The sequence below is a fragment of the Schistocerca cancellata genome, chromosome 11, assembly GCF_023864275.1.
Source record: "Schistocerca cancellata isolate TAMUIC-IGC-003103 chromosome 11, iqSchCanc2.1, whole genome shotgun sequence".
NCBI classification, from domain to species: domain Eukaryota; kingdom Metazoa; phylum Arthropoda; class Insecta; order Orthoptera; family Acrididae; genus Schistocerca; species Schistocerca cancellata.
Window position 1 is genome coordinate 58,697,953 of NC_064636.1, and position 16,533 is coordinate 58,714,485.

At 41.3% G+C, this 16,533-nt stretch overlaps 1 protein-coding gene across 13 annotated transcripts in view; it reads right to left on the minus strand.

Moving 5' to 3' along the window:
• Window positions 1–16,533, minus strand: part of LOC126108118 (zinc finger protein ZFP2-like) — a 205,158-nt gene that overhangs the window by 157,430 nt on the left and 31,195 nt on the right. For 5 of the 13 annotated variants that reach the window (XM_049913361.1, XM_049913356.1, XM_049913353.1 and 2 more), the window contains one exon: window positions 16,079–16,171. The exons of 4 other annotated variants lie outside the window; for them this stretch is intronic. In XM_049913361.1, coding sequence (XP_049769318.1) covers window positions 16,079–16,171 — 93 coding nt within the window. The remainder of the gene's footprint in view (window positions 1–16,078; window positions 16,172–16,533) is intronic. 4 more of the 13 variants (XM_049913362.1, XM_049913359.1, XM_049913360.1 and 1 more) reach the window with 1 other exon arrangement.

A 16,533-nucleotide genomic window follows, 5' to 3' on the forward strand; every position in this document is an offset into this window, starting at 1 on the left:
TGTTGTTGGGGGGCCACACGCTCCACACCAAGGGACTCAAGCAAATGCTTGGCACGAATCCCAAATTGTCTCGTTGCCCTGGGAGACTGGAAAAAGAGACGTTCCATAGGCGGTCGGGCAATGGTAGGATACGCAGCGGAGGTAGGACAGGCAAGGAATTGACACACCCGTCACACCATGAGGAGTTTCCGCAGGATGGCGAGCGGCGGTTCCGCTGCCTCAGCACATAGGCTGGGGATGGGACTGGTACGGAAGGCACCAGTGGCCAGCCTGATACCCTCATGGTGTACTGCGTCAAGAATCTTCAGATACGAAGGCCTTGCTGACCCATACACGGTGCAACCATAGTCAAGACGCGATCGGACGAAAGCCCTATAAAACTGCAGCAGACGCGCCTGATCTGCTCCCTAGGACTGATGGCTCAGACACTTCACTTCAAAATATTCAGTGCCTTCAGGGCCCGCACCTTGAGGTCTAAGGTGAGGCAACCATGACAACTTGGAATCAAAAGTGAGGCCCAGGGAACGCACTGTGTTGCTAAAAGGAAGAACGGTGTCCCTCAGATGCAATTCAGGGGAGGTAAAAAGACGTCGAGAACGATTAAAATGAACACACACACACATTTGTCTGCAGAAAAGGTAAAACCCGTCTTCGCAGTCCATGCCTCTAATCGCTGTATCGTAAGCTGCAACTGCCGACTAGCAGTTACAAGACTGGAGGAAAAACAGAAAACAGCAGAATCGTCCACAAACAAGGAGCATTGGGCAGGACTCCGGATAGTGCACGTGATACTGTTAATGGCGACGGCAAAGAGGGTGACACTTAAAACGCTTCCCTGAGGAACACCATTCTCCTGCACATATAAATCAAACAGCACATAACCAACCCTATATCGAAAGAGGCGGTGGGAAAGAAAGTTTGAAGATGGGGAGACGGCCACGGAAGCCCCACTCATGGAGTTGATTGAGGATATGGCGGTGCCAAGTAGTGTCATACACCTTATGAATGTCAAAGAATACACCTAGACAATGCTGGTTACACAGGAAGGCCTGCTGGATGGCTGCCTCAAGCAAGGTCAAGTTATCTATAGTTGAACGACATCTCCGAAAGCCACACTGAGAGGGGCTAAGGAGCTGCCTGGTCTCGAGCAGCCAAACCAGGCAACAGTTGACCATGCGTTCCAACGTCTTCCCAACACAGCTCGTCAAAGCAATACTCTGATAACTACTGGGATGCGTTCGGTCCTTCCCCGGTTTGAAGAGGGGAATCAAAATCACCTCCCGCCACGAGTCAGGGTACGTGCCGGATTACCATATCATATTAAAACAATTCAGGAGAACTTCCTTGGAAGGCAGTAGCAAGTGCTGCAGCATGCTGTACCGGATTTGATCATGACCAGGCACAGTATCATGAGCCACAGACAGCGCCGAATCCAGGTCCCACATTGTGAAGGGGCAGTTGTAGGGCTCAGAATTTGGAGACCGGAAGTCCAAGTGATCCCTCTTGATGACAGTGCGGTAGCGGCAGAAATCTGGATCACAGTTAATAGTGGCGGTAGATGCTGCAAAATGCATGGCCAGTGTCTGGGCAATGTCTCTCGGCGCCGTGAGAAGACTTCCCTGATGCAGCAATGCCGTGACAGGTAGTTGGCTGCCTTTCCCGGAAATCCTCCTGATGGCTTCCCATACTTCGTAGAATTAGTGGAGCGGGAGATGGAGTTCAAGAACGATTGCCATGACCATCGTTTGCTCTCTTTAATCACACGCCGCACTTTGGCCCTTGCCACCCGAAAGGCCACAAGATTGTCAGCTGAGGGACGGTACTTGAAGCGGCGCAGAGATGCACGGCGGGCTCGGATGGCTGAGCGGCACTCAGTGGTCCACAAAGGGACAGGACGCCTCTTGGGATGACCGGATGACTGTGGGATTGACAATTCAGCAGCATGGGAGATCACGGCTGTAACATGGTCTACCCATTCGTGGACGCTGGCACGGTGTTCCAAAACAGCCAGTTGGCTGAAAAGTGTCCAGTCAGCTCAGCAGAGGTGCCACCGGGGCGGCACTGGTAATGCCATAGCCTCATCCAGGAGGCGAATCCAAAGGGGGAAGTGGTCACTAGAATGGAGGTCAGCAGCAACCTCCCACAGAGCAGAATCCGCGAGTGCTGGAAAGCGAAAGGAAAGGTCAATAGCTGATGATGACCCAGAAGCAGTGCAGAAATGAGTGGGAGCACCAGAGTTAAGGATGCACAGTTCTTCAGACATCATGAGGCTTTCCAGAATGCGACCCCTGGGGCAATAAGTCGAAGAGCCCCATAAGACATTATGAGCATTGATGTCCCCCAGAAGAAGAAATGAGTGGGGGAGTTGGCTAGTAAGGTCTGCGAGAGCCTCAGAGTCTATCGCATCCTGAGGTGGTAAGTAAAGTGAACAGACTGTGAGCCTCCGACCCACTAGAAGGTCAACTGAAACTGCTTGCAAGTCTGTAACGAGAGGGAGCTCAAATGAGGGGTGCATGTCATGGACAAAAACCGCAACAGCACCCTTTGCCCTTTCCCCCGTCAGATCATCTTTGCGATAGACGGTATAGCCCCGTAAAGAAGGAGCATCAGTGGCCTGAAAATGTGTCTCGGAGACATAAGCACAAAGGGCACTCTCGTACAAGGAGTTGTAATTCGGCCACATGCGTACTGAACCCACTCAGGTTCCACTGTAATATGGGAGCCAGTGATCAGGGAGGCTGAACTCTCACCCTGCCTCTGTGCTTTGGAGGAGAGCCCGTACTGGCCAGAGATTTATTCCTGGGGCGAGAAGATCGCCCCTGGTGGACGTCAATGTCCATCAGCTCCGATGACGACCCACTGGGAGATGTCAGTGCAACGGCCTCATCATCGAACCGACCCTGACTAGTCTCCTCAGGTGGCAAAACCTTCAGCTTTGGCGTCTTTGTCTTGGGAGGGCTTAGAATGCAGAGCCTTGTCAACAGGTGGAGCATTACTCGCCTGGGCAGAAGGCCCCATATGGGAAGAGGGAGGAAGTACCCCAATGTCAGCAACCACAGCCTTGTCCGACGTTGCGGGGAGAGCCGCAGGTTGCAAAACAACCGCAGCAGCACAAGTGCACTGGCAAACGCAGGTATTAGTGCTATCACTAGCAACCTCCGTTTGCGTAGCAACAGTGGCCAGTTGTACCGGTTTTTTCAGAGCAGAAGCGAAAGATGTAGTAAACACAGGAGGTTGCATGGCCTTAAAGAGCTTCTTGGCCTCACCATAGGGGATGCGCTTAGATGTTTTAATCTCCTGTATCTTCCGTTCGTCGAAATAGATGGGGCAGACCCGGCTCCAGACAGGGTGACTCCCACAGCAATTCACGCACTTCACAGGCGATGAACAATCAGCTCCTTCATGGGCAGGCTGACCACATTTACCACAAGTGGCTATCCCATTGCACCCCACCGTAGTATGCCCAAAGCACTGACATGTAAAACAGCACATTGGGTTGGTGAATATGGCCTTACTGGCAAACGTAAGAGCCCCGCTTTAACATGCTCTGGGAGTCGTGGGCAACTGAACGTGAGAATAAACGAGTCGGATTTTACTAGGTCCCCATCAACTTTTCATAATATGCTACACGTCAACAATACCTTCATCAGCCCATTCAGATTTTAACTCGTCTGTGGGGATATCCACTAAGTCCCTACATGTCACAACACCCTTACTGTAGTTCAGAGTGGAGTGGAGCTCGGTCTCGATAGCGTACTCAACGAGACAGGTTGCTTTCCGAAGAGAAGCAACTTGACGGGAACTAGATGGCTCAACTAACAGAGTCCCATTGCGCAGTCGCTTCACAGATTTAAGTGTTCCTGCAATTCCCTCAAGACCCTTGTGGATGTAAAAGGGAGAAACCCTCTCAAAGCTACCCTCCATCGTTTAATAATCAAAAACACATTCTGATTATCAGCATGTGCTCTGTCACGACAGTCTGATAAACCTCGATCAACACTAGGCGCTGGAGGACTCGCAGCACGAAGTTGCTTCTTCGATGGGGTGTGTTTTCCTACCAGTGGCCCACCCAAGCCACTGGTAGGGGGAAATGTAGAGGTCGAAGGGTCCATTGCGGTCCCACGAGCAGCTAGGGAACTAAAGGTCCGCTCAGACAGAGCCCCGCGTGCCTGAGTAAGCCTTATACAACTGGGGTGCGGCAGGTGCCCCAGAGGTTGCCCGCTTGCAACTGTTCCACCTCAACAGCCATGCATCTCATAGGTGCGGAGCACACCGGAAGATTGAGGGGTTTTTATAGAGGTTGGCCTTCCTCGCAATCCAGGCGGTTAAGCCAAGATTACCATTCCCCGCAGCACACAACATTCCACCGCCGCGCCATACGGTGGTCGCTGAAACATGTCCGGGGGTTACGGTCACAGGAGACTGGCGGCACTGACCAGTCCCCAGCTCAGGACCCCGGGGTCGCCAAGCCTGTACTCAGCAAATGAATGCTGAGCCCCTGGGGACAATATTATCAAAGAGAGACTACATAACTGTACCAGTTACCGAAGAAAATTATACGTAAAATTAACACTTCATTTCAGCACTTGAGTTTCAGCTGTGTAAATAACTATAAAAACATTGATTCATTTGAAATCAAATTTCCTACTTGATACTTCAAAATTTAAAGCCTGAAACATCTTTAACGTGCCATGCACATACAGGAAGGCGAAGTACCAGAGAAAAACGTAAAAAAATCGTCCGATTTTTAGTGATGAAACTGGTAAAGAAATGAACTGAAAAATTTCTATCTGAACTGCTATTAAATGTATTTTTTCCCAACGGCAGCATTGAATATTATGCCATTCTCTTGAGATAGCTCACTGCATGGAACACCAAATTCGTTAAATGTCACATCAGTTTCATCCACAGAGGAAACTAATGAGTACAGCATGACATGAAAGCGATAGGAATTATTACATGAAGTGCTGTTATTTTATAGGCATATAAATGACAAATATTCATATATTATCATAAATAGGAAATAAACAACAAGGTCAACATGAGGATGGTGTCCTCTTCAAATGAATGAATGTGCTTTCATACATTTCATAGGAGGGGAGGGGTTAATACAACTGCAGATAAATTCACGTGCCGAATTATGAAGAGCCAGTATACAATGAATACATATGAAGAAGCAATCAGAATGTGGACAACTACAATAGCAGTAAAACAAGTCTGTTACTGGAGCCTAGCAGAAGACCTTTAACATCATGGATAATCCAAAAATTCAGTCATCAAACCCAGAGATGACACCTAATGAGAAACGTGTCGGATTAAACAAACTATTTCATATTAACAGTAAAGACTGAGTCATCTCTAACAGCAAGTTGAATTAAGGTAACTAAATCAGTCAATTGTTTTTTAAAAAGTAACAACTGCACTTAAAATGAGTAATAACAAAGATAAAAGTAATGTATTGTGAATTGTAAACAGAAACCATTTCTTGGTGGTGGTCATGATTTGTTATTCACATTATGTAATTTAATGAAGCAAGACTTCCATGATATTAATTAGGAATTATATAGATTGGCTCAAAACTATAAGTAGCATTGTGTAGTTTTGTAATTTCCTGGTGGATTGTAATGACACTGTAATATTTGCCTTGTACATGCTGAACGAATAAATAAATAAATCAGGAATATGATCAGTACAGCAAGGAATGTTGCAACACATGAAATGTAGACATAAATAGAAATAACAAAAGGTTTCTAGATACATGCAAAGGAAACTATCCAGAGGAAAAAAAAATCATTTTTCAACAGGATGGAGCATCACCACACTGCCACCTGCATGAAAGAGCACTTCGTAACAATAAGCTGCCTTATTGAGGTATCAGCCATAAGGGGCATACACGTCTCACATTCAGCTGCTGGCCTTGAAATTTGTCTGATCTTGCAATATGTCATTTTTTCGGGGTTTGTGGAAGGCTCCATCCATTTGTCTTGCCATGCAACAACTTAAGGTTCACTAAAAAAACAACTTTGCGCACAAGATCTCCTAATGTGCTTCAATAAGTATGAGACAAGTCTATTGCCTCGATGTCTGTTGCGTGTCCAGTGGAGGGGACACTGAATGTTTGTCAAAGGTGAATGGAAACATTGAACTTACACCAAATTGTGAAACATACCACATACATGCATGCATATAGATGTTGTTGTTGTTGTTGTTGTTGTTGTTGTTGTTGTTGTCATCTTCAATACTGAGACTGGTTTGATGCAGCTCTCCATGCTACTCTATCCTGTGCAAGCTGCTTCATCTCCCAGTACTTACTGCAACCTACATCCTTCTGAATCTGCTTAGTTTATTCATCTTTTGGTCTACCTCTACGATATTTACCCTCCACGTTGCCCTCCAATGCTAAATTTGTGATCCCTTGATGCCTCAGAATACGTCCTACCAACCGGTCCCTTCTTCTAGTCAAGTTGTGCCACAAACTCCTGTTCTCCCCAATTCTATTCAATATCTCCTCATTAGTTATGTGATCTACCCATCTAATATTCAGCATTCTTCTGTAGAACCACATTTCGAAAGCTTCTATTCTCTTCTTGTCCAAACTATTTATCGTCCACGTTTCACTTCCATACATGGCTACACTCCATACAAATACTTTCAGGAACGATTTCCTGACACATACATATATCCTCTATGTTAACAAATTTCTCTTCTTCAGAAACGCTTTCCTTGCCATTGCCAGTCTACATTTTATATCCTCTCTACTTCGACCATCATCAGTTATTTTGATCCCCAAATAGCAAAACTCCTTTACTACTTTAAGTGTCTCATTTCCTAATCTAATTCCTCAGCATCACCCGACTTAATTCGACTACATTCCATTATCCTCATTTTGCTTTTGTTGATGTTCATCTTATATCCTCCTTTCAAGACACTATCCCTTCCATTCAACTGCCCTTCCACGTTTTGCTGTCTCTGACAGAATTACAATGTCATCGGCGAACCTCAATGTTTTTATTTCTTCTCCATCGATTTTAATACCTACTCCAAATTTTTCTTTTGTTTCCTTTACTGCTTGCTCAATATACAGATTGAATAACATCGGGGAGAGGCTACAACCCTGTCTCACTCCCTTCCCTACCGCTGCTTCCCTTTCATGCCCCTCGACTCTTATAACTGCCATCTGGTTTCTGTACAAATTGTAAATAGCCTTTTGCTCCCTGTATTTTACCCCTGCCACCTTCAGAATTTGAAAGAGTATTCCAGTCAATATTGTCAACAGCTTTCTCTAAGTCTACAAATGCTAGAAATGTGGGTTTGCCTTTCCTTAATCTATTTTCAAAGATTAGTCGTAGGGTCAGTATTGCCTCAAGTGTTCCAACATTTCTGCGGAATCCAAACTGATCTTCGCCAAGGTCGGCTTCTACCAGTTTTTCCATTCATCAATAGGGAATTCACTTTAGTATTTTGAAGCTGTGACTTATTAAACTCTGTACAGCCTCTGGTTCTTTCAGTTTATCCAGGTCCCATCTCCTTAAATTCCCACGTTTTTGCAGTTTCTTCCGTTTTAATCTACAGTTCATAACTAATAGATTGTGGTCAGAGTCCACATCTGCCCCTGGAAATGTCTTACAGTTTAAAACCTTGTTCCTAATCTCTGTCTTACCATTATATGATTATCTGATACCTTCGAGTATCTCCAGGATTCTTCTATGTATACAACGTTCTTTCATGATGCTTGAACCCAGTGGTAGCTATGATCAAGTTATGCTCTGTGCAAAACTCTACCAGGCGGCTGCCTCTTTCATTTCTTAGCCCCAATCCATATTCACCTACTATGTTTCCTTCTCTCCCTTTTCCTACTCTCAAATTCCAGTCACCCATGACTATTAAACTTTCGTCTCCCTTCACTACTTGAATAATTTCTTTTATCTCATCATACATTTCTTCAATGTCTTCATCGTATGCAGAGCTAGTTGGCATTTAAACTTTTACTACTGTAGTAGGCGTGGGCTTCATGTGTATCTTGGCCACAATAATGTGTTCACTATGCTGTTTGTAGCAGCTTACCCGCACTATTTTTTTATTCATTATTAAACCTACTCCTGCATTACCACTATTTGATGTTGTGTTTATAACCCTGTATTCACCTAACCAAAAGTCATGTTCCTCCTGCCACCGAACTGCACTAATTCCCACTATATCTAAGTTTAACCTATCCATTTCCCTTTTTAAATTTTCTCATCTACCTACCCGATTAAGGGATCTGACATTCCACACTCCGATCCGTAGAACGCCAGTTTTCTTCTCCTGATAACAATGCCCTCTTGAGTAGTCCCTGCCCCGAGATCCGATTGGGGGACAATTTTACCGCCGGAATATGTTACCCAAGAGGACGCCACGATCATTTAACCATACAGTAAAGCTTCAAGACCTCGGAAAAAATTACGGCTGTAGTTTCCCCTTCCTTTCAGCTGTATAGAAGATGTACTCTTGATAAATTGAATGGTTCTTCTGGAAATAAAAGCTTTATAGCGATACATCTAAACATAAATTTATCCTGCATTTATATCTTTGTGTCCAGGATATAGCCTTTTGGAACCTACACAGGTTCTGGTTACACAGCTATCACTTCCCTTTCAGTAGAATAGGGTAATCTTAGTGTGTTTTCATGTGCTGAAAGCATTTCTTAATTTTTTTATTTTCTTTGTATATCTGATTTCTCTTTCAGTGTGAAATCATACTAGCCTATATCCTGGCCAGAAAGAGGGTGTGAAGGTTATTCATTCATTGGTTCACTTTTTCATTCATTCTTAGATCCACACATTGTGTTCTACAAATCATATCGTCTCGAGGGTTGCAGAAAGTGACACATCGCATCTTAAAAAGCAGAAGCTGTTATTGCAGATAACTTCTGTAAGGTCTACTGACAATCAGATTACCCTGACTATTGCTAATCTCCTCACACTGATAATTATGGGACTTTCCAGATTGCGTCATCATCATCATCATCATCATCATCATCATCATCATCATCATCATCATCATCATCATCATCTCATACATAAACATTTAAGAGATCGTATCTAAATTTAAAATTTTCTTATTCCTACATCCTTCCCAATTTCTTTAAATACACAATGTGATCAAAAATATCCAAACACCCCCAAAAACACAGGTTTATCATATTAGGTGCATTGTGCTGCTTTCTACTGCCACATACTCCATATCAGCAAACTCTGTAGTTATTAGACATTATGAGAGAGCAGAATGCGGCACTCTGCGGAACCCACAGACTTCGAACTTGGTCAGGTGATTGGGTATCACTTGTGTCGTGTGTGTATGCCAGATTTCCACACACCTAAACAATCCTAGGTCCACTGTTTTCGATGTGATAGTGAAGTGGAAACGTGAAGGGAGATGTACAGCACAGTAGCGTACAGGCTGACCTCGTTTGGTGGCTGACAGAAACTGTCAGCACTTGAAGAGGGTTGTAATGAGTAACAGAGAGACATCTATACAGACCATTACACAGGAATTCTGGACTACTACATTATTCACTGCAGTTATTATGATTGTTAGGTGGGAGGTGAAAAAACTTATATTTCACCATCCAGCACCTGCCCATAAGCCATACATGATGCAGGTAAATTTAAAATGACACCTCGCTTGGTGTAAGGAGCGAAAACATTGGACAATTGAACAATGGAAAATCATTGTGTGGAGTCAAGAATTATGGTACACAATGTGGTGACTTGATGGCAGGGTGTGGGTATGGCAAATACCTGGTGAACATCATCTACCAGTGTGTGTAGTGCCAACAGTAAAATTCGGAGGTGGTTCTGGTGTTATGGTGGCATAATGTTCTTCGTGGAGGGGGCTTGCACCCCTTGTTGTTTTGCATGGCGCTATCACAGCACAGGCCTACATTGATGTTTTAAGCACCTACTTGCTTCCCACCGTTGAAGAGCAATTTGGGGATGGCAATTGCATCTTTCAACATGATCAAGCACCTGTTCATAACGCATGGCCTGTGGTAGAGTTGTTATACGACAATAACATCCCTGTAACAGACTGGCCTGCATAGAGAACTGACCTGAATCCTTTAGAATACCTTTGGGATGTTTTGGAACGCTGACTTCATGCCATGCATCACCGACTGACATCGATACCTCTCCTCAGTGCAACACTCTTAAGAATGGGCTGCCATTCCCCAAGAAACATCCAGCACCTTGTTGAACGTATGCTTGCAAGAGTGGAAGCTGTCACCAAGGATAAGGATGGACCAACACCATATTCAATTCCTGGATTACCGATGGGAGGCGCCACAAACTTTTAAGCCATTTTCAACCAGGTGTCTGGATACTTTTGATCACATGGTGTATGTCCTCTGTGGTCTCTCTTGTGGTCTTCCAAATATTTATATCCATTTCCGTTTTCCACGTGTTGCTATTTAAGTATGTTTCATAGTCTTTCTAGACTCTCTTTCGATTTATTATGTTATCTTGTGACAGTTCAACTTCTTCTGTACCTATGACCCATTTTGAACTGTTTTTTCTAGTGATTGCTACCTCAAAGATCTGCCTTGTGAACCTGTCGTCGGTCATCCTGTGATGCATCCACAGAATTTCATCCCTCTATATCTAAAGGTGTCCGTTATTGTTTCTGTCTGTCTATAGAGCTCTCCTAAGGGTCTCTTTATCCAAATTCATTCACAGAAAACTGGTCCAAATATTGTCCTGAGAATTTTTCTTTCCTGCTTCTCAGTCAAGTCATTTTTGTGTGACCATGAATTACAATACTTTCTGCAGCAGAGTGTTATTAGAGTAGTAGTTTTGCATTGACAAAAACAGATTTTCTGTTACAATGACTCCGCATCATCTGAGAAGCTTTTGAGCCAGAAACTCCTGTAGTTAGTTTGACAATAAGCAAGGATCTCAATATTTTCAGCTGCAGAACGTGTGGACAAATGATGGCAGGATAATGGTGAAGACCTAAAATAGGAATAATCAGTCTGCAATGCAGGTCAGCTCGATTGTCTCGACTTTAGAACCCAAAAATTTTGTCAACTCTTGTTGCCTCTAATTTTGTGTGTTTACTTTCATGTCCTTTTTTTGCAAAGAAACAATTTGTTTTACTAATATTATACTTAAAACAGTTTCCCCTCTTATTATTCTATAGGATTACTTTTAGTACTAATTTTCTGCTCAATTATCATACCTCTAACATCAATACTATTCATTAATTCACTATTACTTCAAAACGCTCATAAGACTGATTCAGATGATAATTTACAGTCTTATTTCTACTTTAATAATTTATCATCATATTACTCTGGTTACTAATCACTAGGACCAATAATAAGACACTGCTTTCATTCAGTTTATCTCACTTTCAGTATTGCTGTGCATAGATTATTCTAGCTTTGTTCAGTAACTTTCTCCTCCTGTCTTCAGTTGACAATTCACTGACCAGTGCAAAGCCTGCTGGCCTTTGCCACAAAACCTCCCTCCTCCGGGAGATATCTTCCACTTTCACTTCAAGGAACCTTGCTCCCCTACCACAATGCAGTCTGGTATGCTTTGTTCACCGGCCTAAAGTCACTACTACTTCATACTGCACACGCTAATGTTCGATCTCTGCCACCTCATCATAACAAAGTCTGTCACATATTTCAAGACATGGACGTACATATGATACTTCCGTCAGAGATGTGGCTCAAACAAAGTATGTCCAGAAGTTCCATAAATTGAGAAGACTACATCTTTTTAAGAAGCAACAGATGTAACTGACAACTGGGTGGAGTAGGGGCATACACATGCTCTGATTTATCACATAATGTGCTACACACATCCAATAATCATGAAGATAAACAAGAGGAATGTGTTCAGAGAGATTACATCCATTAACAGAAAGTCACCAATGTGCGTCCTCTACAAACGTCCTGAAGTAGCCAGGTTTGGCTGCTTTAAATTGCACTTTGAACCGACATGTGAGCATATAATTATGCGCCACTCAGATCTTCCCCTTTTCACAGAATTCTTAGCTGGTGAAGGCTTCTTAAATTTCCTTTCCATGGAACTCACTATATCAGAAAACTATCTTGTACATTTACAAACCCTTTTATACCTGCCACTGTTATTGTCATCGTCACTACTCTCACCACCACAATCATTAGTGGCAACAACTGTAATACTACTAGTACTGTCATCATTAATTTTTTTAGTTTATAGTCAGTATTACTTACATTGCCACTTCAGATATTCAAATCATTTTAATACTATTTGTCATATTAAAATTGTTGTTTCTTAGGTAACTATGATATACTTGTGAAACCCTGGTCCGATGCAAAAGAGAACCTGATGGCTCTTGTCAGACTAGCATAAATAAATAAATAAATAAATAAATGATGTCTTGCTAATTGGATGATCTCTGCTGGATATTTAACGTATGTATCTTGTGACACTTCCTCATACCATGTTATAATGGAGAGATTATCTGTAGCCTTCCTGTCCAATACTGAGTTTTCTCACAGATGAAATTTAGACCGTTTTCTGTGACATTTTATGAAACTTTTCAAGGTCAAGTTTGACTTCTCTAGAGTTTCTTAGAATAGTGAGTGTGTACTAAAGCCATACACCTCATGTTGTTTCCCTGCTCTTTTTTAATTTCAATTTGGCTTCCCTTATCTCCTTCACCTATGTCTTCATAACTTTTTTCAGAATTATTTTAAATTGGAGGGGGTCAATTTAACATTTAGGGTTGTACTCATTAATGTCTGTTGGATAGCTGCCACTGTTTTCCTGTCCCTTTTGAATTCCTCTTAAGTACTGAATCAAGATTTTTCTATCAAATCTTAAGCCTTTCTGACACTTGGCATAAGTTGCCACAGTATTTACAAATCATCATCTTTGCAAAATTGACTTTGGTTCCCATATCTGTTCTCTACACGATTGCCTTTTGCAAAAGCATGCCTTATACTCAACTATTAATGGGCCTACTTGTTCATCCAGTTGACTTCACAGGGCTTTTTAAAGAACTTTGGACATAACAGGATGCAGCGAAATTCCCTGCAGTTATTCAGACTGCTTTTATCTCATTTTTGTGAAGAAGATCAATTAATGCACATTTCCACTCTTCAGTAATTTTTTTTCACTTTTACAAATGTGTAACATAATTCTGCCAGTTGGCTGTGTGAGATTACTGTTGCTCAGTATCCGTATCTCGATACTTCTGCTATGAGTTTATGTCTTCTGTAGATGACTTGCTATTTTCCAAAGTACTGATTTCCTTCAGTTCTTCAACAGATGATTTTTAATCTGAATTGTTTTGCCTCCAAAATCTAGTTCTTTCAGAGGCACACAGTCAAGATCTGAGTGAAAGTAATGGACTAAAATTGTTATTTTTTGTTGGTTTCAAGTGACCCAGTTTACACTCTTTTATAGCCTTGAACATTCTTTTCTATACTTTCAAGAATTCCTGCCATTTTCTGGGGTTTGTAACTATTTAAAATTTTCAATGCTTGTTCCCTCGCATCTACTACGCACTGATCATACGCAATGTTCTACTGCCTGTGTTCTCTCCTCCTTTGTCATTAGCTTAATTTCATAATGATTTTTAGTATGTCTGCAAGTTTCTTACAATTCATGGTATATGAACGAATAATTTGTTGAAAAATTTTTTACTCATAATATGAGTGTTAATGGATTAATGATGAGTGATTTATTCGTGTGTGTTTCTTATATGCAGGAGATGTTGAAATCAGTAAAAAATTCCTTTCTTGTTCTTACACTGAGTATTTTTGTATCCTTATTGGCTATAACAACATGGTATATCTGAAACTCACATAAAGTGGAGTTAAGAAAATTTCATTTTTGTAGGTTCTTCGCAGGTTTAATTTCTTGTGGTAGTGTTTTTGATCTCATTCTCCCAGCTTTATCTCACCATTTTCATATATTCTCTATTGAACTCCTGTTTTTCCATAATTTTCTTGTTGGAACATATGCATGACATCCCACCAGTCAGACACTGAAGCAGTTCAATGGCATGCTTTTAGATTTGCTACTATTAGCTTTGATTAGCACACAAATGTTATGGGTATGGTTCAGGAACTCAAACAGGAATCCTTAGAGGGAAGATGTTCTTTTCGAGAGTCAATGTCGAGAGGAATTAGGGAACTGGCATTTGAGGCTCACTGCAGATGTAAATGTTGATCAGTGTGTATTGTAAGGGAAACATAATGAAACGTTGTGTGTCTGATTTGGATACTACTATTTGCCTATAACATAATGCATCACACTTTGTGTATCCTCCAGAACTGTCAGAGACAGACAGTTTTATTTTTCTGTTTACTGTTTTTTCATCTAATGTCTTTTGTTAATGAAATCACCTGTTTGTGTATACTGAAATTGAAAATGATTAATAGGATTTAGTAATTTTAATATTCTGGACGAGTGAATTTTGATGTGTGCATAAACAGTGAGTTTTGATGCAACAATGGGAAGAAATCAATTATGTAAGGTTGCTGTTGGGCAGTATAGTCATGCATGGCAAACTTGTAAACATAGACAGATACCTTTTTTCTGGTGCACTGTGGATTGTAAAGATAATGGACAAACGGGAATTAAAGTTATGCATTCCAGATTAATTTTCCACATAATAGCATGAAGGCAGCAACTTGGAAATGATGCAGAGGCATGTTTACTAATGGAAAATTTTATGAAGCACAATGCCAAAAACTAAGTTAATAGTCCAAAATGTCGATTTACCTCTTATTGTGGACTGATGTAATGTGGGAAAATATCAGAGCAGTGACAGTAAAGGAATAGAATGAATTGATTTCAATATTGAACACATTCTCCTAACTGAATTCCATATGCAAAACTACTATGCACCATGCATATACAACAGAATGAAGGCTAACAAACAAATGCTTAATTTGGGAAGAGAAAATGTGATGCAGGAACCAGTTATGCCAGATTCACTCTTTTTTTAAATACCATATGCACTGTCCCTAGCATGATAAATTTTTTCCTTAACTGGTATGCTTGCACAATCACCAGGCATCAATGTGCCTGATGGTCCTTTACAGACACCACCAAGACAATAGAAATTACGGGTTGTATGGAGGCAACAGACAGTTGCTTTTCCCTCACTCTGCTTGCCAGTGGAAAAGGAAAGGAAATGACTGATAGTGGTGGAACATACCCACCACCATACGCCATGAATTGTCTTGCATAGTATGTTTTCTGATTTAGGTTTTTCAGTCGTCTTCCTTATATTCCCCAATGTTAGTTAGGTTTTATTCCTGTGAGAAGTTTATGAATCTAACCATCCACTTTCTCTTACGCAAGGTGGACAAAATTAATACCACAACATTTTATTTTACTGGGTTAAATTTTATGCTTCATACAAGCAGACCTTATCAAAGTTGTAGGTTGTGGCAAGAAGATAATTTATTTGGATCTGGTATGACTTCTGTTGTGAGGAAATACACGTATTTATCTGCATGGGTCCAAGAGTTTTTCTGTGACTGACAAATCTGTAAGTAATTCAACATATACCATTGAGGTAGCCATACTGTAACTATTTTAAGATCAATGCATCAAGGATGATCTATCACATACAAATAGTATCACACTTCATACCCTTGGCACCTTTGAAAATTTTTGGTTCTAACTGAGAAATATCAATGATTCACTGAAAAGATGAATCATGTCCAATGTATTCTTCTGCAATCCATTAATCATAAGTTAATCGAAGGAGGAATATTTTTCAAATGACCTACACTGTCAGAGTTTACACGTATACAAAATGTTTAACATCCAGAAGGGTCACTGAAAACATGGTTAAACATATTTTTACAAATTCTGTTTGGATTCTACTCATGAACAATATGCAAGTAACAGTTGCTAATCCACATCAAGTGGAATAGCACAAGAGTACTGTAAAATTATTAATTGCACTTATGTCAAGAAAACTCAATCTGTGCCTGTCCCATGGTAATGCATGTCTTACATTAAGCAATTACACAAATACATTTTTATCACTCTACATGCAATGAATCAGAGATGGGAGTGCTTACAGTATTATCAGTTTCATCCACCTCCAAATTTAGTTCAGGATCCTCCTTGATAAAATCATTTGGCCAAGAGGTTCCCAAGTTATCTTCAAGGCACTGAAAGAAAGAAAAAACTCTCAGTTAAAACTGCTTCTACCCTTCTGTACTTATGACATGGCTCTTAACATTCTTTTTTTATGAATATCATACAAATTTTAAGAGATTTGTATCATGTACACACACAAAAATTTAAAAAATATAATTTATTGAGCAGCTATTCTGCCAACATGTATCACTGTCATTTCACACAGTGCCATACTGCACTAATTTTACATATAGTCAGTACATAGTGTACTTCATAGTGCTTGCTGACCCTAATCCTTCATTTGGTAACCTCACAGTTTGCCTGTACCAAGAAGAAGAGGGAGTGTGCTACTCCCTGTGCATTAACATAGTAGGACAATAAAGGTGGTAAGCCC